This window comes from Phascolarctos cinereus, unplaced genomic scaffold, assembly GCF_003287225.1.
Source record: "Phascolarctos cinereus isolate Bilbo 61053 unplaced genomic scaffold, phaCin_HiC Scaffold_726;HRSCAF=1367, whole genome shotgun sequence".
In the NCBI taxonomy this organism is placed as follows: Eukaryota; Metazoa; Chordata; class Mammalia; order Diprotodontia; family Phascolarctidae; genus Phascolarctos; species Phascolarctos cinereus.
In genome coordinates this window covers 351,704,254-351,729,336 of record NW_027556098.1, presented here as the reverse complement: position 1 = coordinate 351,729,336, position 25,083 = coordinate 351,704,254, and the positions used below count along the sequence as shown (strand labels likewise).

Below are 25,083 nucleotides of genomic sequence, written 5' to 3'. Positions count from 1 at the left end.
TGAGGATGTATCTAATTGAGCTCAAGTGACTCGAATTCATAAAACCCAGCTAGGTCTTCTCTTACTATCTTTTTCTTTGTCTTACGTATCAACTCCATATTAGCAACTTGTGTTTTTCTTTCTTTCTATTTTTTCTTGTCCTTTGTTTCTTTTTGTTTGTTTATTTGTTACTTTCCTAAGAGCATTCTGCTTGGCAGTGACAGCAAGCAAAACCAGAATAGATCAGATCTACCTCTTTCTGGTGTGAGTTATTATCTTCTCACCCATCTCAAGCAGTGATCTTATTCCTTTGTTGTTTCTCCTCTTTTCCTTACAAAGCTTTTAAAAGATTTTTTAAAATTGTCTTCAGTTTTCCTCATCCACTTCATGTCATTTTGATCACTAGCACTCCCAACATTATTTTACAACACTGTACACTGCCTTTGTTTTCATCCTCTGCTACCTGCTCTTGCTTCCATCTTCCATACGAATCTTTAAAAAACTCTAAGTGTGTTGTTGAGTTTCCTGTGCATTCACCTAAGTCCTCTCAGGTGACTTTTTCCCTTTGTGTCTTTAGAGAAAGATAAAGAATGCTCAATGGGGCAAATTCTCTTGAGGAAATGGGAGCGAGTGGAACAAAGAGCAAAAATAAGAGAGTTAACCTTGGTGAGAGGAGCCATTTCTTCAGAGACTGAAATAAAGAAGGAGAGAATGTATGGGTTACTATGTGAAGTAGAGATTCTTAACCTTTTTTTACGGTGTGTCACAGACACACCTATAAACTCCTTCTCAGAATAATTATTTTAAATGAATAAAATAAAATAAATAGGATTACAAAGGAATATTGAAAGTGAACCTTTATAAATAATTTCAATGATCCACTGATTCAGAAATACTAATACTGAAGTATTTTAAAGTCTAGATTAGGGGAGATCTGGGAAATTATAATTATTACTCTTTTGAATCAGAATGATTATGTAGTACCATAGACTTAGAGTTGGATCTTACAGGCCTGGCATTGATCCATTTGTTAAGACTTTTGGTGTTGAGTTACTTAACTAGCTGACCATCTTGTTCACAATAATATAATAATACAGTTTATCAGATACCTTGCCAAATCCAGGTATGTAATGTCTGCAGAATTCTCCTCACTTAACAATCTAGTAACATTCTCTTCCATTACCCCCCCCCACCTTCCCCTTCCCCAAAACATTAGTCTTTCATTTCCTGGCTTTGGTGAACCCATCTTGGCTCTTAGTGGTCAGTTTTTCCCTGGCTAGTCTGTTCTACAATAACTAGGAAGTAGGTCTGAAAGTGTGTTATTGGCCTGACAATTCACTATGGAAATGGGAAAAAAAAGAAAAAAGTACATATTTACCTTAGGCTGTACTTATAAGAAAGACCTCTTTTCCACTTGTAGGAGTGTCACCATGTAGCTCAACAGCAGCACAGCTCCATTCCTGTTGACTGGCTTCCCAGGCCTGGAGATAGCTCGCTGCTGGATCTCCATCCCTTTTTTTTATTGTGCCTCTGTTATTCTTGGAAATGGCAGCCTCCTCTTCCTCATCAGGGATGACCACAGCCTCCATGAGCCCATGTACTACTTACTTTCTAGCTATGCTGGCAGCCACTGACCTTGGAGTGACCTTGACTACAACGCCCACAGTGATGGGGGTCCTATGGTTGAACCACAGAGAGATCAGTCATGAGTCATGCTTCTCCCAGGCATATTTTATCCACATACTCTCAGTCATGGAATCTGGGGTATTACTTGCTATGGCTTAGGACCATTTTGTTACTATTTGTAACCCACTGAGATATAGTTCCATTCTTACTGATTCTTGAGTGGTAAAGATTGGGATTGTGGTCTTCATGAGAGCCTTTCTCTCCATTATACCCCTAGTTCTGAGACTACAGTGGTTTCCATATTGCCATTCCCACATCCTCTCCCATACTTTCTGCCTCCATCAAGATGTTATCAAATTGGCCTGTGCTGACATCACCTTCAATCGCATCTACCCTGTTGTTTTGGTTTCATTGACAGGCTTCTTAGACACTGTTGTCATCCTCTTCTCTTACATGCTAATTCTAAAGACAGTTATGAACATTGCCTCTGGAGAGGAGTGAGCCAAGGCCCTCAACACTTGTGTTTCCCATGTCTGTTGTATCCTGGTGTTCTATGTAACAGTGATTGGTCTAACACTCATCCATCGTTTTGGGAAGCATGTACCACATGTGGTTCACATCACCATGAGGTATGCATATTTCCTCTTCCCTCCATTAATGAACCCTATTATCTATAGTGTCAAGACCAAGCAGATATGGAATGGCATTCTTCAAATTTTCTCTCTGCATAGACCCATAGCTTGAACTTTCCTTAGTGAGGTCTATCATGAAAGGAGGGAGGATGGGTTTGCTGGGATGGAGGGTCATGACATCTCCAAAGAAGTTCAGGGATACAGGTCTTTCTCCTTTAGAAAACATTGTGATATTTTCAGCTTAGTGCTAAAAATAAGGGGTCAAACATATTAGGCATAAATTTGAGGCTCTAATCTCATATGATACTCTTACACAGAAAGAAGTTATGATCTAGGTATAAGGATTATGGAAAAGAAGATTAACACATACACACAAAAGAAATTTTATTATCATTTAATTTTACCCCCAGTTTACCACCTTCCTCTTCTAATAGGTAGGCATGGTCACTATAATGCCCTGATACTGGTAATCATTCATTAGATCAGAAGAGGTGGGTTTTTATGTGTGTAATAAATTCTGATATTAGGCATTTCCTCCTCCCTCTCTCAACTGGATGACTATGAAGAATGAATCAAATCTGTCTGGAGGCATGCATAGTCATGGATAGAACTAGTGATTGGTGAATTCCAGAAAATTTGAAGAAAAATAATAAGTAAAAGGAGATGAGTACCACAGAGATAAAAGAGGAAGAGATTGGAAATTTCTCAATGGATATGACACCAAATTATTGGAGAACCTTAAAGACTTATCACCTCTTTATAATAAAGAAAATACCTGACCTACAAAGTTGGGGAAAACCATGAAGAAGTTGGAGAGACAAAAATAAAAGACAGTCCTCCACACCCCCACCTTTAACCAGTATTAAGCAGTAGGTGAAGGCAAGCTTTGTACCCACTGGAATTTTTAGTGGAGGAAAGAGTACCCCTAGAAGAGGACTATAAGTGATTCTGGGGATTTTAATACAACTTTATTACCCATGATTGCTCATTCAAGGATTTCCATTTTATTTTACCTCTTTTAATAAAAAAAATCTTAACATTATGAACTGCATGTTTTTAAGTGGGAAGTCTCACTTAGTGTGTGGGTGTTATTATGCATTTGTAATAGGATTTAGGTATCTACCATCCTCACATATCTTCTACATGGAATGATCACCATTCAGACTGCTAAATGATTTGTTACTGTATTTATTCTCATTGTCCCAAAACCCAAATTTATACTCATTATCCCTAATTTGGGAATGTTTACATATGTTAATTACTGTGTTTACAACCTGTTCCTCATTAATTAGGAAACCAGCCAATCAACAAGCATTTATTAAATACTTACTATGTGCCGGGTACCGTGCTAAACTCTGGGGATACAAATAGAAAGAAAAAAACATAGTCCCTTCCCTCAAGGAGTTTGCCTTCTAATGAAGTAAGAAAACACATAAAAGGAAACTAAAAAGTGGGGAAGAGGAAAGATATTCAGTGCTGGAGGCCTGATAGAAAAAGTATGAAATGCAGCCTGGAGAGAAATGAGACATGTCTAGCATGGATACCTTCCTTAAAGGTTATGGGAAGAATCATCCAATCAGAAGGAAAGATTGAAGTCTTTGAGGGTTCATACACACACACATTGAGGGTACGTACATACATACTTTGAGGTATACACACATATATACATATATGAGTGTGTATATATATGTGTGTGTGTGTGTGTGTGTGTGTGTGTGTGTGTGTGTGTGTATACACACACCCAGTCATTTCCCAATTTATGTGCATCTATTTTATTTCTTGTTCTCTCCTATCACAAAGAATGCTGCTTTTAATACTTTGATATGTATTTGGCTGTTTTTCCTCTCTTTGACTTCCTTGGGGGTATATACCTATTAGTGGGATCACTACATCAAAAGGAAGAACATTTTAGCCATTTTTCTTTCATAATTCTATAATTCAGAACAGACAGATGAATTTATAGCCAACTGTGTACATGATGTGCCCAAAGTGTAGTAGTGGAGTGGGAGGCAGAGCCAAGATACAGAGTAATGGCAGGGAATGACCTGAACTTTTTAAAATTCTCCTCCCCTCAAAATTAAGATAACTATTCAAAATGAATTCTGGAGTGGCAGAACCAACAAAAGAATGGAGTGAAACAATTTTTCAACCCAAGAAAACTTAGAAGGTCATGAGGAAAGGTCTGTCTCATTCGGGAGAGAATGGAGTGCAGTCCAGCACAGAGTGCCCATCAAAGCCAGCTCCATGCCCTAGAACAAGCAAGCAGGGGTCCCCAGGCCCTTGCACCAGGCAGTCAGAATTAGGCCATGCCCTGTACAAGCCAGCAGCAGGCCTTGAGGTGACTAAATCATTAATAGAGGCTTCCAGAGTTCTTAGCCCACAGATGGTAAGAAGGTTGGACAACTGGCACTTGGTGCAGGACTTTGTTGTATTGCCCCTTCTTCATTCTGGGTCACAGTCCCAGGGTAGGGGACAGGACTAGCAAAAAGCAGGTAATATATAATAATATAAAAACAAATATTATTTACAGAGTTTAGCTCTAAGAAAGATCATATCCAGAGTTACCACACCTTGGGTAAAACCACCTTGGAAGAACTGAAACTTGCAGATGCCTTAAACACAGCATCATGAAAAACCTGATATTTGGGACCTAGGAGCTAATCTCAACTTTAACATAAAGTTAAAAGTCAAGAAAAAGGCTAGAAAAATGAGCAAACAAAAAAAAATCTGACATCAAAAGTTGCTATGGTGACAAGGCAGGTCAAAACACAAACTCAGAAAACAATGAGATCAAAGCAGCTACATACAAAGCCTCAAAACGTATGAATTGGTTTCAGGCCCTGGAAGTGCTCCAAAAAGATTTTAAAAATCAAATAAGAAAGGCAGAAGAAAAGTGGGAAAAATAAATGAAAGTGATGCAAGAAAGCGTCAATAGCTTGGTAAAAAGAGGCACAAAAAATATTGAGGAAAATAATATCACAAAAACCAGAATAGGCCACATGTTAAAAGAGGCATAAAACTCTACTGGAGAAGAATTCCTTAAAAAGCTGAATGAAAAATGGAAAAATGGAAAATGGAAATGGAAAAATGGAAAAAAAGAGGTACAAAAATTTACTAAAGAAAAGAACTCCAAAACTAAGAGGATGCCTTTCCATTGAGGAAGAACAGGTTGTGGTATATGATTGTAATGGAATATTACTGTGCTGTAAGAAATGATGAACAGGCTGACTTCAGGAAAAAAAAAAAAAACAAACAAGAAAACAAAACTGTAAAGACCTAAATGAACTGAAGCAAAGTAAAAAACCAGGAGAACATTATACAGAGTAATAGCAATACAATACGCTGATGATCAACTGTGAATAACTTAGCTATTCTCAGCAATACAATGATACAAGATTCCAAAAGACTTACGATGAAAAATGCTATCTACTTCCAGAGGGGAAAAACAAACAAAAAACAAAAAAACAAAACTGACTGAATGCAGATCAAAGCATACTATTTCTCACTTTCTTTATTTTTTGTGTCTTTTTCCCCCTTTGGATTTCCATTTTCTTTCACAATGTGACTAATATTGCAATATGTTTTGCATCACTAAATGTGTATAATCTATATCAAAGTGCTTACCATGTCAGGAAGGGGGGGAAGAGAAAGAGAGAGGGAGGAAATTTGGAGCTCAATTTTTTTTAAGTGAATGTTTAAAATTGCCTTTACATGAAATTAGGGAAAAATAAAATGCTATTGTAAAAAGAAAAGAACTCCTTAAAAATGGAATTGGCCAAATGTAAAAGGAGGTACAAAAGCTCACTGGAGAAAATCATTCCTTAAAAATTAGAATTCCACAAGTGGAAGCTAGTGGCTCCATCAGACGTCAAGAAACAATCAAAAATAAAAAAGAAGAAAATGTGAAATATCTCATCAGAAAAACAACTGAATTCTACAATATGTTGTTTATAAGAAAGACACCTGAAGCAGAGAGATAACAGAGTAAAGGTAAAGTGCTAGAGGAGAATCTATTATGCTTCAATTGAAGTAAAAAAAAAAGCACAGGTGGCAATCATGATCTCAGATAAAGCAAACACAAAAATAGATCTAATTAAAAGAAATAAGAAGGGAAACTACATCTTGCTAAATCGTAGATTATGAAGTAATATCAATATTTAACATAGATGCACCAAATAGTATAGCATCCAAATTCTTAAAGGAAAAGTAAAATAAGTTATAGGAAGAAATAGACAATAAACCTTATGAGTAGGGGACCTCAACTTTCAACTTTCAGAACTAGATAAACCTAACAAAAATAAACAAAAAAGAAGTTAAGGAAATGAATAGAACTTTAAGTTAGACATAATAGACTTCTGGAGAAAACTGAGTGGGAATTAAAAGAAATCTAACTTTTTTTCTCAGTGGTATATGGTACCTACAAAAATTTGACCATGTGAGGGCATAGAACCTCACAACCAAGTTCAGAAAAGCAAAAATATTAAATGCATCATTTTCAGATCATAATCCAAACTTCACAAAACAAATCCCCAGGATTTGTTTGGATTCAGTCAAAGGGCAGCACTTGAGGACCTAAAGGGCCACATGTGGCCTCGAGGCCATAGGTTCCCCACCCCTGGTTTAGGCTGTAGAATAGGGTTCTTCCCAAAGTTGGGAAAGGCCCTACCTTATTCTGGACAGAGTGATATTACCCTCTTCGAAGGAGAGGCTTTAGCTTCTCCCTTTTCTCTCTCCCTGGTGATCTGATCCTAAGCAGAAAAGATAATTCAATTCAGCAGACACTTATTAAGCCTAGTTCATAAATCTTGTGCTAAGGATTGGGAGATATTCAAAGTTTAGACCTCAACCTCTATGGTCTAATGGAGATTAGGACACATTCACAAATATTTATACCAAAATTTGATATGTGTGAGAATATTAGAAAAAAGTCAAACATGGTCGTTAGGGATTGTGGTTGTGGTAGGGGTGGAATATCAAGAAAAATTATACTCCAATTCCAAAATATCAATCCCAGGGACCCTTTAAGGAAGGTTTAGCACAGGTTATAAGCAAGTAATTGCCAGTTCACATAGTAGAGAATAAATTAATAGGACTTATTTTTCTAGGAGAAAATGTAATCCAGAAATGAAAATCAATTGAGACATGGGGACTGATGTATAAGAACCAAAGCTGTGGGTGGATTTCAAGAGCATCTGAGACCTTGGAGACTGATCTAAGGGAGTATACAAGCACCCTTTCACAGGAGGGTAGTGGTCTGTAGTGATCAGAGTAGTCTAGAGACCTCTAGTGGTCTCTAGTGGTCAGATACAGCCTTCTATTCTCTGAACTGGGATCTGAAGTCCCTGGGCTTAGAAACTCTTGGGAGGACTCAGGCTCATTGGCTCAAGTTCCTCTAGGTTGGGAGGGAGAGAGAAGGATGTTTACCCAGAAACTAAATGTAAAAGGGCTCTAGGGAGTCAGTTACTTCCATAAACACTCTGGCAAGGATGTAGACTCTAGTCTACTCTACCCTACTAGTAAGATTTCAGTTACTGTCTAACCTGAAGTCAAAATCTAGTGAAGTAGAGAAATGTGATTTCAAATACTTGAGAGAAGGGGAGGGTTATTCAGGATTTAGTGCTTGCCAGGCATCTTCCTACTAGTTTCCCCTCCCCCTTTTTTGGTGAGGCAATTGGGGTTAAGTGACTTGCCCAGAGTCACACAGCTAGTGAATGTTATGTGTCTGAGGCTGGATTTTAACTCAGGTCCTCCTGATTGCAGGGCTTGTGTTTTATCCACTGTGCCACCTAGCTGCCCCTCTTCCTACTAGTTTTTGAGGAAGGTGGAGAAAACAGCAGCTAAGTTATCCTTATTATTTATTCTTATTCTTACTACTACTATTACTCCTCCCCACCCTAGTTGTTTAGGGTTTGTTTGTTTGTTTGTTTTAAAGTGGAGGACAGAGAAAAGATAGTGTGATGTAGTTTGAGAGTGAAAGATTTAGAGTTAAGAGGATCTGAGTTCAAATCCCAACTGCTGTGCAGTGTGACCTTGGGCAAATTGATTCACTGTTCTGAGCCTGTTTTCTTATCCATAAAAGCAGAGGGATAGACAAGAGGATTGTTTGTACTCTCTTTCAGTTCCAAATTTATGATCCTATGACACAGAACTGATTCCACTATAGTGAGGGTCATATCTCAGATCTCCCCATTAGCTACAACTGGCTACTTCAATAACTTTGAACTTTGGAATTCTCTCTAATCCTTCAGTCTCTCTCACTGTGACTTACTCCTCTTAAAATTTCCTTCTTTATTTTTAGGCTTCAATTCTTCCACACATTCCTGTACTCTTAATTCTTCACCCCTATTCAGGTCTCACTTTTCTTCTTTCACTGTCTTGGCCATTTTAAACATACAGACTTTTTTGCCTTTGGTTCTCTTGACTCTGTGTTCTATTTCATCATATCTTTCCAAGAGCCAACTATGGGTTTTCCCCCCTATTTATATATCTTCTTCATTCCTTTCAAGCTACTGAATGCATTGCATGTCCTAGAAATTCAGATTATCTCATGCCAATTGAGACATTAGGACCTTAGGTTTTCAGTAAATGGTAGTTCAATGAATGGATTTTAGGTGGAGCTATGAGGGAGTGGTGGATGGTTATGAACCCAGGGATCCCTTGGAATCAAAGTAAGGTAACAGTTGAGGGATGACTAGAGTGAAGGATAGATTGTAAGATTTCAGTGCTGAAAAGACTGCCTCGTCCAATCCCTTTATTAAGAAGATGAAACTCAGACCAAGACAGGGTAAGTGACTTGCTAATGATGATATGAGTATTTCACTGCCCTCCTCTCATATCCCTCCCCTTACCTCTTCAGACCAGTCCTCTCAGGGTCTTTCATACCTGGGGTTGGTCTGATAGTGCCTAGTGTTGCAGCAGGGAACACCAGATAAGCCTGTGGGTACAGCTGACTCATTCCCTTGGTGATGATCAGTCAATGTTTCAGGAAGACAGTCTGAGTCAAAGCTTTACTAAATCACTCAATTGGTGTTTTAGCTTATAAATGGGGCGGCAGTTCAATATGTGTTCCATTAGGCTACTAAGTCAGTGGGCCAAGACAATTGCTGTCAGGCAGGGCCAGGTGGCCAGTCATATTCAAAGAATATTTTCTTAGTTTTTTGTTTGCTCTTTGCCTCACGATCCATCTCTTGTATCATCTTTATTTGTGAACATGTCATATCCTGCGCAACAGATTACAAATCCCTAAAGTTCAAGCCTTATGTTGTTTTTCACCTTATAATCTCCAGCAACCAGTATGTTTGTGCTCATGTTACACACTTAACAAACATTGATTACATTGAACTTAACATCATAACATTTATTAAGTAGCTGCTGTGTGTGCAGAGTAAAATGTTCACATTTATGATAATAAAAATAGTACCCATATATCAGCACTCTCCAAATATATATATACATATGTACTATGTATTGATATATCCTAATATATGATACATTCTAGATTATATTATATTATCTGGAATATTCTAATATATTCCATGTTTCTGTACGTTCTGATATACCATATATATACAAACACACATGTACATGTCTGTGTGTACATATGTATGTGTGTATATTATATATAATATAAATGTATATATTGATATAGATACACTTGGTGTCCCAAAAGCTTTAGTGCAATAAACATAAAACTACATTAGGACTTTTGGGACACCTTGTATTATATAATTTGATCCTCAAGACAACTAATGCTATTATTATACCAATTTTACAGATGAGAAAAATGAGGCTGATAAAGGTTAAGTGACTTACTTTGGATCACATAACTAATAAGGACTGAGGTGGAATTTCAATTAAACTCTTCCTGACTTTATGTATATATATATTATATATATATATATATATATATATATATATATACACACACACACACACACACACACACGTGTGTGTGTGTGTGTGTGTGTGTGTGTCTTGGGGGGGGTGGGAAGGAAAAGTAGGATGTGCCTTTCTCAAACAGCAAGTCTTTTCATATGATTAAGTTTGTAACCCAGCATCTGAGAGGTGAATCTGTTGGGCTAGAAAGCAGAGTGAGGAGAAAGAATGATGGAGAAAGATTATGAGTAATTCATATAAAATCTCTAACACCTTCAATATTCATTGAATATTTTCTGTGCCACATCTATGGGCCTATCTTTTGTGGGGTTGGGACTATAAGTAGAAACATAGGATAGTTCCTCCTCTCAACTCATAGTTTTGTCGATTCATGTCAACATTCCCTAATCTAGGGGTCCATGAATAAAGGTTCTGGATCACTCTGCCCTTTCCCATCCTCCCATACTAAGGAATGGCAAAAATATTTACCTTGGACCAAAACCAACCTTCTATTTTTATGCCAGTTAAGTATGATGGGTATAGAGAACACCTGGACAGTTCTGAGGATCCTTCTTCTCTGGGAACTTGAACAATGATGCAATATGTGACTTTGATGTCTGACTTCCATGGGTTGAGGGAGATGTAAATTTTCTTATAGTGGAGTACATTAATAAAACATGTTTCTTCATCTATCAAATGGGGATGATAATGGACTCTACCTCCCAGGGTCATTGTAAGGACAAGATAAGATATTTGTAAAGCATTCACTTTACAAACTTTAAAGTGCTTTAAACATCCACATTATTATTATTACTATTATTTTATTATTATTGTTATTGCTAATCTGACCTATAGTTCCAGGAGACTTGGGTGACTAGAAGGGTTAAAATTAAAAGGAAATAGCTTTTCTCTTACACAAAGGGAAATGTTCGTCCTAGAAATCTTTCTGTCTAAAAAAATGTGACTTGTGCAGCCTAAGGAAGTCAGACAGGTATCCAGAGGAAAGATGGGATCATCAGCAAAAAGTTATGAGAAAAAAAGGAGACCTCCAAGTAAGAAACAAAAGAGGCAAAAAAGGAGCAAGAGAAAAGATTTCCATGATAATTGATGTTCTCCTCTCCTCATTGTGAAGCATCTAGCTTTCTCAGCCTGAGTAAGACCCACTTCTTATTTGTACTGGGAGTCACAAGTCAAAATATGCAGAGCTCTCTATCTCTTTCTGTCTCTCGATTATGGAGAGATGCAGGCTCTTTTTGTAGAGCAGAAGAGATGAGACCAAAGATAATATTTACAAACAGCCTAAGTGAGCTTCCTAGGTCCAAGCAAATGAGGAGGAATGTATGCAGAGTATAGGCTACAAGTACAGTTTAGGCAAGCATTCAAATGGAACAGAGAGATGAATGGTATTCAAAGTGATTCAGGGTACCTGGATTTTAATCTTAGCTCAACAATTGCTAATATGTCAGCCAAAAGATCTATTTTGTCCTTAGTCTGTATTTCAAAAGAGGTATAGAGTCTACTACTAGAGATCCAGGGTATCAATGTGTTCTTTTGTGATCAGACCAAATCTGGAGGTTCACATTCAGTTTTGAGCACCATGTATTAGCAAGACATAGATAAATTGGAGAATATCTGGAGAGTATTCAAGGTGGTGAAGGATCTCTTTTGGGGAACATTTAGTCTAGTGAAGAGAAGAATTAGGGGGAAACCGGTCATTGTTTTCATGTATGTCAAGGATTGTCATGGCAGGGATTAGAATTGCTCTGCTTCTCCCCAGAGGAAAGGACTCTGAACAGTTGGTAGAATTTGTAAAGAGATAACTTTAGGTGTGAATAAAGAAAAAAAAGCCTTACTGTCAAGTAGATATTCCGCAATGGAATGGGCTGCCTTGGGAGGTAGTGGTTTCCCATCAATGGAGGTCTTAAAGTAAGGGTGACGATTACATGTTGAGTACGTTATAGAAGGATTGTTGTTCAATACTAGTTGGCCCTTGAGATGCTTTTCCAAACTCAGGTTCTGTGTTTCTGTAACTCTGTGATCACTGGTAAGTTGCCTAACCTCTCCAAGCTTCATTTCTTCATGTGCATAATGGAGATAATAAATGTTGTATCACACATCTCACAAGATAATTGAAATTGCTTTGCAGACTTTAAAGTGCTGCAGAAATGTGAGCCTTACATGCATATTATTGTTGTTGAGGTCAGAAGACTTTGACATTTTGTTTGATTCAGGCATAGCCAGGTACCAAGAACCTAGTATCTAGTGGTCACAGCCTTAACTTCACCTCTCCATTCCTTATTCTGTTCAAAATCTGATATCTATTATTGCCATCAGGTCATACAGCCAAGGAGTGTGTGTGTGTGTGTGTGTGTGTGTGTGTGTGTGTGTGTGTGTTGGAGGAAGGGAGGAGATACCTTGAAGGCATAAGAAATGAAAAAATGCCGACTGAAAATTAGAAGAAAAATTGACTGAAACTGAAGGGGAGTGGGGAACCACCAATGAGTGACTTCCCAAGCTAGACTCTTATCCATACTAGGTACAGGATCTGCATTTAAGTAATTTCTCTTTTTCTGTTTGGTCCTAGCTCAAACACAAGCCAGCTTCAATTTGCAATACAAATTTGCAATTTGTACAGTCACATAAAGTGAGTAGCTATTGATAACATCACTGGCCCACAGAGCTATCCAGTAATCTGGATTGATTGACTACCTGCTACAAGACTGAATTCATAATATGTAACAGCCAGGCACATTTGAGATATTTAAATTCTATAGATGAATGCCAGCTTATAAAACAGGATGATTAAAACATTCCTGGCTGGCTATAGAATTGAATTTAATACACATTTAACCAGGCAGCATTGTGCAAGGTGATGGGGATACAAAAACAAAAATTAGAGTCTCTGCCCTCAAGGAGCTTACATTGCGCTAGGGAGGTACAACAAGAACACAAAGTAAGTATAAATGGGTCAAGAAGGTTGCACTTGGTCAGTCCGTCAGACAGTGTCCATGGAATTCAAAGATTTCCCTTGATACTTGGCAATTGCTTCCCTGATAGTCAATTAAATGCTAAGTAGTAGATGGTGAAGTGAATAGAGGACTGGGCTAGGGTCAAGAAGTTCAAATCCAAACTCATACACTTACTGTTGTGACCCTGGGCAATTCACTTAATCTTGGCTTGCCTCAGCTTCCTCATCTGCCAAGTAAGGTTATTACAGCACCTACCTCCTGGGATTATTGAGAAGATCGAATGAATTGACAATTGTAAATAAACTTCAAGTTGCAAACTGTGAAGTACTATTTAACTGCTATCATTAATTGTTGTTGCTATTATTGAATGCAGGGATCAAAAGCCAGATTTTAAGGGGCTGAGAAGTGAGAGGTAAGGAAGTCAATCATTCAAAGAGATTTATTAAGTACCTACTGTGTGCTAGATACTATACTACATACCGGGGATATAGAGAAAGGTAAAAACCAGTCCCTGCTCTCAAGGGGTTCAGGCTAATGAGGGAAAAAAATGTGCAAACAACCATATGCAAATGAGATACATACAGGATAAATTAGAGGTAATCTAAGAGGAAAGGCGCTAGCATTAAGGATGACTCAGAAAGTCTTCTTTCAAAAGGTAGGAATTTAGCTGGTACTTGAAGGAAGATGGAAAGAGGAGGCCTACAGGTTTCTGGGCCTATGGATCTGTCAGTGAAAATGCAGGAGTTGAGAGATGGAGAGTCTTGTGTGAAGAAGAGCAAGGAGGTCAGTGTCACTGCATCATAGAATGTGTTGTGGATGGAGAGCAGGTGATGATGTAACATTATAAAGACTAGAAAAGTAGAAAAGGGGCTAAGTTATGGAAGGTTTTGCAAGCCAAATAGAGACTTTACATTTGATCCTGGAGTCTATTGAATTGGGGGTAGGCAAGGGATGGAGTGACATGGTTAGTTCTGCCTTTTAGGAAGATTAATTTGACATCTTGGTTGAAGGGGAGGGAAGGGGATAAAATATTTTATAGCTCCTACTATGTACCAGGCAACGTGCTAAGCACTTCTAAAAGTATTATCTCACTTGATCCTCACAACAACCCTGCAAAGGTAGGTACTATTTTTATGTCTATTTCTTTCATTTGAAGAAACTAAGGCAAATAGAGGTTAAGTGACTTGCCCAGGGTCACACAGCTAGTATCAAAGACTGGATTTGAATTCATATATTTTTGACTCCAGGTCCAGCACTCAATCTACTGTATCACTAGATGCCACGGGGTCAAGAACGGGTGAACTCACTGAAGGGGGAGAGACCTGAGGTAGGGGGATCTTTTGTTTTTGTTGTTCAGTCAGTTTGTCATGTCTGACTCTTTATGACTTCATGGACTAAGACCGTGGGATTTTCTTGGTAAAGATGCTGAAGTGATTTGTGGTTTCCTTCTCCTGTATAGTCTCACTTTACAGATGAGAAACTGAGGTAAATCAGGTTTATGTGACTTCCTAAGGGTCCCACAGCTAGTAAGTGTCTGAGGCCAGATTGGAACTCAGGTTTTCCTGATTCCAAGCCCAATACTCTATCCACTGCACCATGTAGGTGCTTCCAAGGGAGACTTACCAGCAGGTGATTGTGATAGTCTAGGTGAGAGATAATGAGTGCTTCCACCAAGGTGATGGTAGTGTTAGAAGAAAGAAAGGGAGATGAGGGAAAGATATTAGAAAGGTGGAAAGGACAGGGATTGTCAACTGCTTGAATATGAAGGGTGGGGAAGAGTGAGGAATTGAGGACAACATCGTGGTTTTGGGCCTGGGGGATTGGGAGGATGGTTGAATCTATTGCAATAATTGGAAAGATAGAAAGGGAGGCTTGGGAGAAATATTAAGAATTCAGTTTTGGACACATTGAACTTCAGATGTCTATGATATATCTAGTTCAAGGTGTCTAAAAAACCATTGGAGATGTAGGACTGGAGATTGAGAGAGAAGTGAAGAAAAGTAGAGAGACATTTTTTTCTTCCCTGGGATAGCTGGAGAAAATAAAGCTTGATATTTTAAAGGCATAGCAGTATCAAGTGAAGGTGTTAGAAAGATAAGAAAGTTCTGAGCATGATTATAGAGGTCAAGGAGAGGTATCCTCCCAGTTACCCATCTCCTAAGATATAAGTGCCTATTATGTGCCTACAACTCTATAGGATTTGATAATGATGGAAACAAACAAACAAAGACCAGACTGCTAACACATTTAGGCTATTCTAATGTTGCACTTTTTTTCCCAAGAAGTACACCCAAGAGTATTGCCTACATGCCAACTCACTTTGAAAGGAAGGGTAAGAAAGAGATCTGTCTTCATGTATCCGTGGCTACAAGGGGGTACTCTCCTCCATCTGCTGGAGTGTCTGACATGTGGCCCAATGTCAGTGCAGCCCCCTTCCTGCTGACTGGCTTCCCAGGACTGGAGCAAGCTCACCATTGGATCTCCATCCCTTTCTCTGCTGTGTATTTTTCTGTAATTCTTGGCAATGGCACCCTCCTTTTCCTCATCAGATATGACCAAAGCCTCCACGAGCCCACGTACTACTTCCTGGCTATGTTGTCGCTCACAGACCTTGGGGTGACTTTGACCACTATGCCTACAGTACTGGGGGTTTTGTGGTTAGACTACAGAACAATTCACCATGGCGTTTACTTTTTACAGGCCTACGTCATCCACACGCTCTCCATTGTGAAGTCAGGCGTCTTGCTTGCTATGGCCTATGACAGATTCATTGCTATTCGAAATCCTTTGAGACATACCAGCCTTCTTACAAACTCTCGGATGGTACAAATTGGGGTGGGGGTGTTGCTAAGGGGGTGTGTGTCCATCATTCCTCCAATAGTTCCTCTTCATTGGTTCCCTTATTGCCGTTCTCATGTCCTTTCCCACGCTGTCTGCCTCCACCAGGATGTCATCAAACTGGCCTGTGCAGACATCACATTTAATCATATCTACCCTGTCATTCTGGTTTTCCTGGCATTCCTTGACTCCCTGATGGTCCTCTTCTCCTATATATTGATCCTAAAGACTGTCCTAGGCATAGCCTCTAGAGAGGAGCGAGCCAAAGCACTCTATACTTGTGTCTCCCACATCTCTTGTTTTGTGGTCTTCTTTTCTACAGCAATCGGTCTATCCCTCATTCATCGCTTTGGAAAGCATGTACCTCATGTAGTTCACATTGCCATGAGCTATGTCTACTTTCTCTTCCCCCCGTTAATGAACCCCATCATCTATAGCATCAAAACAAAGCAGATCCAGCAGGGCATTCTTCGCATGTTTTTTCCAGGCAAATCTAGAAGCTGATTGATATAAAAGGTCTTGAAAACTCCCATCACCATTCAATCTTTCTCACTCAGAGCCCTTAGTCATTAATAATAGATGCTTAGGAATTGATGTTTTTTGGTTGATTTAAAGTTCAAGTTAAAGTGTTTCCAGGTTTCAGCAGACACCTCTGAGGGCATGATAGGACATTTGGGGGAGAATAGATGGATAGCTGGAGTAACCTTAATTCTAAGAATTCACAACCATTTATCCGTCTGCTTCCACTACTGTCCCCTCCCTCCCACACACATCCATACCACATTCAGGCACTATATTATTAGCTGGAATTGCAGGACCACAGAATCCTAGATTCTTATGAGACTTCAGAAATCATCTAGTCTAATTTGTCACTGAACTGAATCACCCTTGATCAACTTTTCCTATTGGTCAAAAAGGCTCCCTATGAAGATCTCCAAGGATTGTGGGGGAAAGAGGACAGGAAGCCAGACTATTCTACTTTTAGATAGCTTTAGTTTTTGTAGGATCCATTATGCCAAAATCTGACTTTGCCTTTTTTCTCAAAGTCTGCCTCTGAGGGGGAGATAGGACAGGTTTAACCCTTTGCTGATGTGACAGTTCATGTGAAGGTTAGTCTAAATGTTAGATCCCGTGATTTTGTGATCCTCTGGTTTTTAAGGCCTCTCACAATCCTTCGAGATTTACCTTGTAAATGTCCTTTTAGAAATGTGGTACCTAAAAATGGACAATCCTCTAGATGGGCTCTGAGCAGAGCAATGAACAATTAATTCTCTTTCCCAGTTCTGGATACTCAATTTCTTTCTGTATCTGAGGGAGCTCATTTCCTGGGTTTACTAATTAATGCATATAAAAACAGTGTGTATATATGGGGAATATTAAATTCCAAAGTATAACTATCCAAGATCCTCCTTGGAGATCCACAGTCAGTCAATAAGCATTTATTAAGCCCCTACTATGTTCCAGATACTGTGCTGAGAACTAGGGATACAAAGAAGGTGAAAGACAATCGCTGTGAACTCTCAAGTGGTAATTCAAATAATCTGACCCATCTGATTCAAGCTAAATCACAGCAGAGTGAGAAACAATGATTACTGTTAGAGGTACATATCTGGGCAAGAGGTTCACTGCATGCCTGAATGGGGAGGGGAATAGGAAAAAGAATAGATATTAATCTATGGAGTTTTGTTTAGGAGTTCCTCTGTCCCCTTGGAAGACTTTGTATTGGTGAGACCTGGAGCTATGGGACAGGCAGTAAGAAAGAAGCATGAGGGGCAGAGATGGGTTTGAGCTGTGATGCGCTCTGGCAATAAGACAGGAGTTGAAGTGGTCTGGTGGAATGGGGAATGACTGCCATCTTCTGGAGACTGTGGAAAACTGCAGGAAATAGAACTGGAGGGAGAATGAGCTGCAGATGGAAGAGGATGTGCTAAAGGAAGCCACACTGGGAACCCGCACGGGAATATGAGTCCTCTTCCAACACCTGAGGGGAACCTCAGGAAGCTTGGGCAGCAGGCGGAAAAATGTATCATGACAAAAGAATGACTACCAGATTCTGAGAGAGGGGGAGAACTACAGGCAATGTGGCCTGCAGGACGGCAAAAGACAGCCATGGCAAGGAGAGCTGCCAGGGCTATCTGGGATTGAGTGGAGAGGAATGAGATCTGGAGGAAAGAAATGACCCTGTGCACAGAACCAGGGGGACAAGAGGAGTATTAATGTGACGGAGCATCTACCATCGCCCCAAACCCTGACTCCTCCCAGACCCCTGACCAGGGGCACTTCTGAAAGTGAGGGAGACTTGCTAATAGACACACACAGGCCCAGACATTTATACTTAACAGTTAATGACATAATTCTTAATGGGCGTTGATGGGAATTTGGTTGTTTCTTTTATTCTGTAAATAAACCTATTCATGCTCTAAAACTTGTGGGTCTATATATTTGCACAGAGAATTGGCAAATACATCCTGACTGCAGTGAGTTGAGGGGAAGGGATGGCATGCGTGTCAAACACCGAAATTCTAAGATTAGTTAAGTGAGGATGATAGGCCTGGAAAGTGAGGAATTACTTAAAGTGCCTAGGCTCTTAGTGTTAGGAATACATTAACACACTATTTTACAGAAAATTCACTCCCATTTCAGATATCCATATATCTATCCCACTGAGGATTTTTAATTTAAATTTTTAATTTAATCAGCATTTTAATTTGATTTGGTAAATTATGACACAGTTCTAAGAAAATACTAGTGGCCTAAGTGCAAGGGTTTTATGAGGCTCAAATGAGAATGTTTATAATGTTCTTTGAAAACCTTGAAGTGGTCACATAAATGTTAGTTGTTGCTGGCTTACAGGAAGGAGCTCTCTGATCTGGTCATGACTTCATTTCCAGAGCCTTCTATTATATTACTTCTGAGCCCAAGTAATGTTTCTAGAGTAATATATGTATATGCTGGCAAATATCTAAAAACCAGGCTTTCTACACTTACTTCTCTGAATTCATTATATTCATCAATTCTTACAGCATAGTAACATTCCACTATATTTATGAATTAGAATTTGATTAGCCTTTCCTTAATCAATGAGCATCTACTCTGTTTCCAATTCTTTGCTATCACAAAAAGTAAGGCTCTAAATATTTTGGTGTATAAGGTGTTTTTTTTTTCTTATTAATTGTCTCCTTGGGGTACAAGCCTACTAGTGGCATCTCTGGTTCAAAAGGTATAGATATTTTTGTCCCTTTGTTTGTTTAATTCCACTTTTCTAATGGCAACAGGACTTCCACCTCCTCAAGCTCTGCCCTAGCCTTTTTTTTAAACTCTGTTTCACCATCCCCCTGCAATTTTATCCCACTGATTACCTGCTTTAGTTGGTTAAATAGTCATCGATAAGAATGATAAACAGCAGAGGTCTCAGCACTCATCCTTAGGCCTTCCACCACAGACTCCTCCTTAGAAAGAGGGAAAAGGAGAAAGAGAGATGCTTGGCTTTAGGGATATAGCAATAAGAATAAAGTAGGAAGGAGATTTTGAATTACTATGATAATTTGTAAAATACTCTAAATTTCTGATAACAATTTTAATTTCAATTCAAGTCAGCTGTTCAGGTACTTAGAAGAGACCTCTTAAAAATCAGATAATCTAGGAAATTCCTCAGATCTAATTTCAGGCCTGGTGTTATACACCTACTTGTCACCTAGTGTTCAATGGTGAAAAAACCACAATCTAAATTACTGGGGATTTCCTCTCACCCAGAAGATGAAGTCATCCTATCCACATGGCTTTTGTGACTCATCTGACTCTAGTTCCTCATGCAATGGGTGCAAGATTCATCATTTCCTTTGTGTAATCAGAAGGAAGTACTTCTGAGGAGGGACAGGGTCAAAAGAAAGAACACAATAGATGGGGGGGCAGCATAGGATTAACAGAAATAGAGTTAGTTTTTCACAACATGTCTACTATGGAAGTGTTTTGCATAACTGCACATGTATGGCCTGTACTGAGTTACTTGCCTTTTCAATGAGGGTGGGTGGGGTGGGAGGAAGGGAGAAAGTTTGGAACCCAGAGTTTTAGAAACACATGTTTAAAAAAAAAATGTTTCTACATGCAGCTGGGAAATAAGAAATACAGGAAATGAGGTACAGAAATCTATCCTGCCCTGCAAGAAAGTGGAAGGGGAAGGGGATGGGGGGGGGGAGATAGAAGGGAGGGCAGACTAGGGGAAGGGGTATTCAGAATGCGTGCCATCTTGGGGTGGGGGAGGGGCAAGATGGGGTGAAAATTTGGAATTCAAAATCTTGTGGAAGTAAATGTTGAAAACAAAAAATAAATAAATTTATATACAAAAAAAAATTTTTAAAAAAAGGGAATAAATGGCCAAGTAAATGATGATGCCTAAAATAGAGACTCAGGGATACCCACAGTTAAGCAATATCATATGGATCATTATACAGCAAAGGGAACTGTACTTGTACCCCTGATTGATGGCAAACTCTTTGGGTGCATGGACTGTGTTGTTTCTCATTGTTTTATGTCTGGCAACTGAGCACCCTCCTATACACAAAGGAAGCACTTAAATGTTAGAGGAATTGAAAATTGATTAAGCACTGTTCTCTATAACACATACAAAGTTATAGGGACTGACCTATGATTTTACTGATACAGGGAACTCTCAGTTAAGGAAACTCTCTCTACTAATGCAAGTCATCACATTCCCTAAAAATTTCATCCTTAGAGCATTGTGTAGAGCACTGAGAAAGTAAGGAATTTTGTCCAGGGTTACACAGCTAGTATGTTCAGAGGGAAGCCATGAACCAGGATCTTGCTGGCTTCAAGACTGTCCCACTATATACCATCCCACATTGTCTTTCAACATATGCAAAACACATACATGTCCTATCAAAATACAAATGATATATGCAAAGTATATAAGGTAAAGTATATATAATGTACATATATATAGAAAGTATATATATGAAAATATCAAATGATATATGCAAAGTATATAAGGTATGAAAGGCACTGCAGAAGAAGAAGAGGCAAGAAATGAAGGATTGTGTATAGATTCAGAATGGAAAGGGACTGGAGTCATCTGTTTCTACTGACTCACTTTATACAAGAGAAAATTAAATCCCAGATAATTTAATTGACTTTTCCAAGGTCAGAGAGATAGAAAATTTCAGAGGTACTATTGAGATGTCTTCTCACTTCAAATCCATTGTCTTCTTACACACTGTACTATGAGGGAAGTGGCCAGGGGAAAAAGCAGTGGAGGCATTGCATAAAGGAGAGAGTCTACTGATGTTCATTCTATTATCAAAGTCCCTAGTTCTTTCAGCTTTTATTGAGTCCTTACCGTGTGCAGGGCCTTATCCCTGGTGAGGTGAGGGGAAAGGGGTTGAAACATGAAGTGGACACAATTTCTGTCTTTCAGGATCTCCCAGTATTGTCCATCCATCCCACACAGGCATGTCTTGATTCAAGATACATTGGCTGGAGCCTCTGGAAGATTTTATCACCTTTCTGTTACTAAGTCTCTTTCAGGAAGGGAATAATAATCCCTTCGTCTAGTGTTAAGACTGTCTTTGTTATCAATCATCTTTCTAAGGGCATAGAAACTACCCAGACTGGTAAAAGTTCCATCTCATTGAGGCTGCTATGAGTCTTCAGTAACATATTTCCAATGGACCCAGTGGAACAGTCCGTTATCATAATTTGGATAAACATCAAGTTGTACACCTAAAAAGGAATAGTATATCCCCTTCATTAAGAGAAGCATTCATCCAGATGATTGTCTGTCTATGGAAATGTGACCTGCATATTCAAATTTCAAAATGTTAGATGTATAAACAAGAAGGAAAAGAGGAAAGGGCTAGAAAGAACGTTATGAGAAGAAAAGAAATACAAGAATACAAGTCAGTGACAAAAGATGAATGATAAGGAGGAAAAACCTTCATTGGGGACTAGTTGTTTTTTTTGTCTAAAAACTAGAAAACAGAAATGGAAAGTACTGTATGGCAGGGTCATCCTTGAGTTCTTTGAAGACATGGGTGGGAACCTATTAATGGCAGAGCAACTGAGGAAGGAATGCTAGTCTAGACAGGTGTCCATAAATCAAAAGCATCAGAGACTATCTAGAAGAAACTAAGGAGAAGGCAAAGGAATTAAGGGGAGGTTTTTTTTCTTCTGTGCAGCAAAGAGATGAAGGCCAAATACAATTGTTAATATCAAGGGTCCAAGTGTATTTACAGGTCAGTGAAGATATAGATTGCAAACTCAAAGAGCAATCATTTGAAAAGCATTAGCATGTAGAAGAACACTAGCCTTAAAATATAGAGCTCCAGATCCACATTTAGTATCTATGTGATGATCAATAAACCATTTAAGCCAAAAGAGTCTCAATTTTCTCAAATTATGAAAATGTTATATGGAAGTGACTAGAGAGTCAAAAAGAAGACCTAGGATCCAATACATAACTGCCTATATGACCCTGGTCCTTGAACTTAAGCATCCCTATGCTGTAGGCATTATTTTTCACTCCAAGACAATAATTTTGAGAGAAGATACTCACCTGCATTAGTAGATGGAGTGTCCTCACTTGGGAGTTCCTTAGACCCTTGAAATCACAGGCCTTACCCCTATCCCAGATACCTTAATTAGCTACTCCATCTTACAGGTGAAAAGAAGTCTCATTAAAAATACGAATTTGCTATATAAAATTGAGATATTAATGTTATCATCATTGACCCTGAATTTAATAAGGTAAAATATTTTGTTTAAGCCATGACTTGATATACAAAAAGTCCTATCTTTTTCCCTTGTTCATTTGACCACTCAACCATATGGAGGTTATGTCAAAGCCTCAGAGAATGAGATATGAGAGAACCCTAGATTTTGTAAACTATTAGAGAGACTGGTCCACAAAGGAGAAAAATTAATCTTTTGAGGGCCCAAATTTAGAGCCAAGTGTGCATACGTGGTTGATTTGAGCAATATAAAAAAATGTGATTTATATCCTGTGTCCACCATAAGAGGATGAAGAGTTAATGAATTTGTGTTATTGGTTCCCTGCAGTGATACTGCTAAATTCCCAAGTAACAATAACATTAAAGATTTTTATATAAATAAATATAAGCTTTAATATATGACCTAGATATAAATAAGAAAGGACTTAATGTATGTAAATTGATTCACAGCCATTGACATGCCATGTTTACTCCAGCTTCTGTTACTGTGATTATAAAACAAGTCTTCCATGAGCAGTCTAATAAAAGAAGCCTCAGCTGCTGTTGCATAATTAGTTATATCCCCCAACTATTATCCCCTTTGAGTTCTGATTATTTAACTTTGGAACAGAAGTGTGTAGGAACTGAATGGGTGAAATAGGAAGCAAAGATATTGCCAGTACCTTAAAGACAGGGTCTGTCTAATAGGGAGCACATTGCTCATCCTTAAGTTACATACTAACATGGTTATTTTCCTTCCATCAAAAATTAAAAAAAACAAACAGCACTGAGTGTGTTGCTGTCATGATAAATTAGTGAAAAAAACAAAATAGATTGGTCAAAGAAGAGACCTGCATTCTTGTGCCCACTGCAATAAGGGAGTTCTTTCTCAATCTGCAGGGGTCCCACTATGTGGCTCAATATCAGCTCTGCCCCCTTTCTTCTGACTGGCTTCCCAGGCCTAGAGGAAGCCCACCACTGGATCTCCATCCTTTTCTTTGCTGTGTACACCTCTGTGATTCTGGGCAATGGCCTCCTCTTCCTCATCAGAGATGATCACAGTCTCCATGAGCCCATGTACTATTTCCTAGCCATGCTGGTGGCCACTGACCTTGGAGTGACTATGACCACGATGCCCACTGTACTGGGGGTCCTGTGGTTAGATCACAGGGAGATTGGCCATGGGGTCTGCTTCTCTCAAGCCTACTTTATCCATTCCCTCACCTTAGTAGAATCAGGTTTCTTGCTTGCCATGGCTTATGATAGATTCATTGCCATTAGAAATCCCCTGAGATACTCATCTATCCTCACCAATGCTAAAGTGGTGAAGATTGGGGTGGGGGCACTACTAAGAGGCTGTGTGTTTATAGCTCCCCCAATAGTGCCCCTCCATTTGTTCCCTTACTGTCATTCCCATGTTCTCCCATGCCTTCTGCCTCCACCAGGATGTCATTAAACTGGCCTGTGCAGACATCACCTTCAATCGCATCTACCCAGTAGTTTTGGTTTCATTTACTGTATTCCTAGATTCCTTGATCATCCTTTTCTCTTACATACTAATCCTAAAGACAGTCATGAGCATTGCCTGGGAGAAGAGAGGACCAAAGCCCTTACCACCTGTGTCTCCCACATCTACTGTGTTCTGGTGTTCTATGTGACAGTGATTGGCTTGTCTCTCATCCACCATTTTGGAAAGCATGTGCCACGTGTGATTCACATTGCAATGAGCTATGTCCACTTCCTCTTCCCTCCATTAATGAATCCCCTCATCTACAGCATCAAAACCAAGCAGATTCAGCATGGCATTCTTCGCATGTTCTCGCTGTACAAATCAAAGACCTAATCAATGCTCCTTGGGATCCTCTATACAGGCAAGTGGGATCAATATTTTTCTGCCAATAGAGGCTCATTATGCTCTTAGAAGCACTTGGTGTCTCCATCTAAAGACATTTTGCCATTAAGAAATGGTTGGTGGCTTCTCCTAGGACAAATTGATTTCCTAACACATTACAGAGCTATAGTCTACATTTAGTTCTGAAATGTGAGATTAAGTAACTCAAGTTTAAGTTGGAATTGATTTGAAATCATAATAATGATTTCACATTAGAGGGGAGGACTATGTCTCCATTGAAGCCCAGGATATTCCTGAGGATACTTGCTATCCTTCACTTGGCTGAGACATTCTCCAGGAGAAAAAGCCTTGCCTCCCTGATTATTCATGGGTTCTATGAATATGATGGCCTTGTTCTTCACCTGAGCAAATGTCCCTAAGGATATAGGCCATGCATGTCTACATGTTTAAAATTCATTCCAGGATTCCTGAAGATAAGACCACACCCTCCTGAAAGAGGAATGAAAGTAGTCACTGTCTCCTATTTCTGTCTATTCTCTTCAAATACTTGTTCTTCTCTTAGTTCAGACTAAACATTAGACTTGACCTGC

At 39.0% G+C, this 25,083-nt stretch overlaps 2 protein-coding genes and 1 pseudogene across 2 annotated transcripts; all 3 read left to right on the top strand.

Annotated features, from left to right (window-relative positions):
* Positions 1-1,409: 1,409 nt before the first annotated feature.
* Positions 1,410-2,349, top strand: LOC110195165 (olfactory receptor 51B6-like; annotated as a pseudogene).
* A 13,138-nt stretch (positions 2,350-15,487) lies between these two features.
* Positions 15,488-16,423, top strand: LOC110195166 (olfactory receptor 51B6-like). The gene has a single exon (XM_020967799.2). It carries the CDS (start codon positions 15,488-15,490, stop codon positions 16,421-16,423), a length of 936 nt encoding a protein of 311 aa, XP_020823458.1.
* A 7,128-nt stretch (positions 16,424-23,551) lies between these two features.
* On the top strand, positions 23,552-24,484 carry LOC110195164 (olfactory receptor 51B6-like). The gene is given in 3 exon segments (XM_020967798.1): positions 23,552-24,060; positions 24,062-24,225; positions 24,228-24,484. Coding segments are annotated over 3 exon segments (930 nt in total).
* Positions 24,485-25,083: the final 599 nt, after the last annotated feature.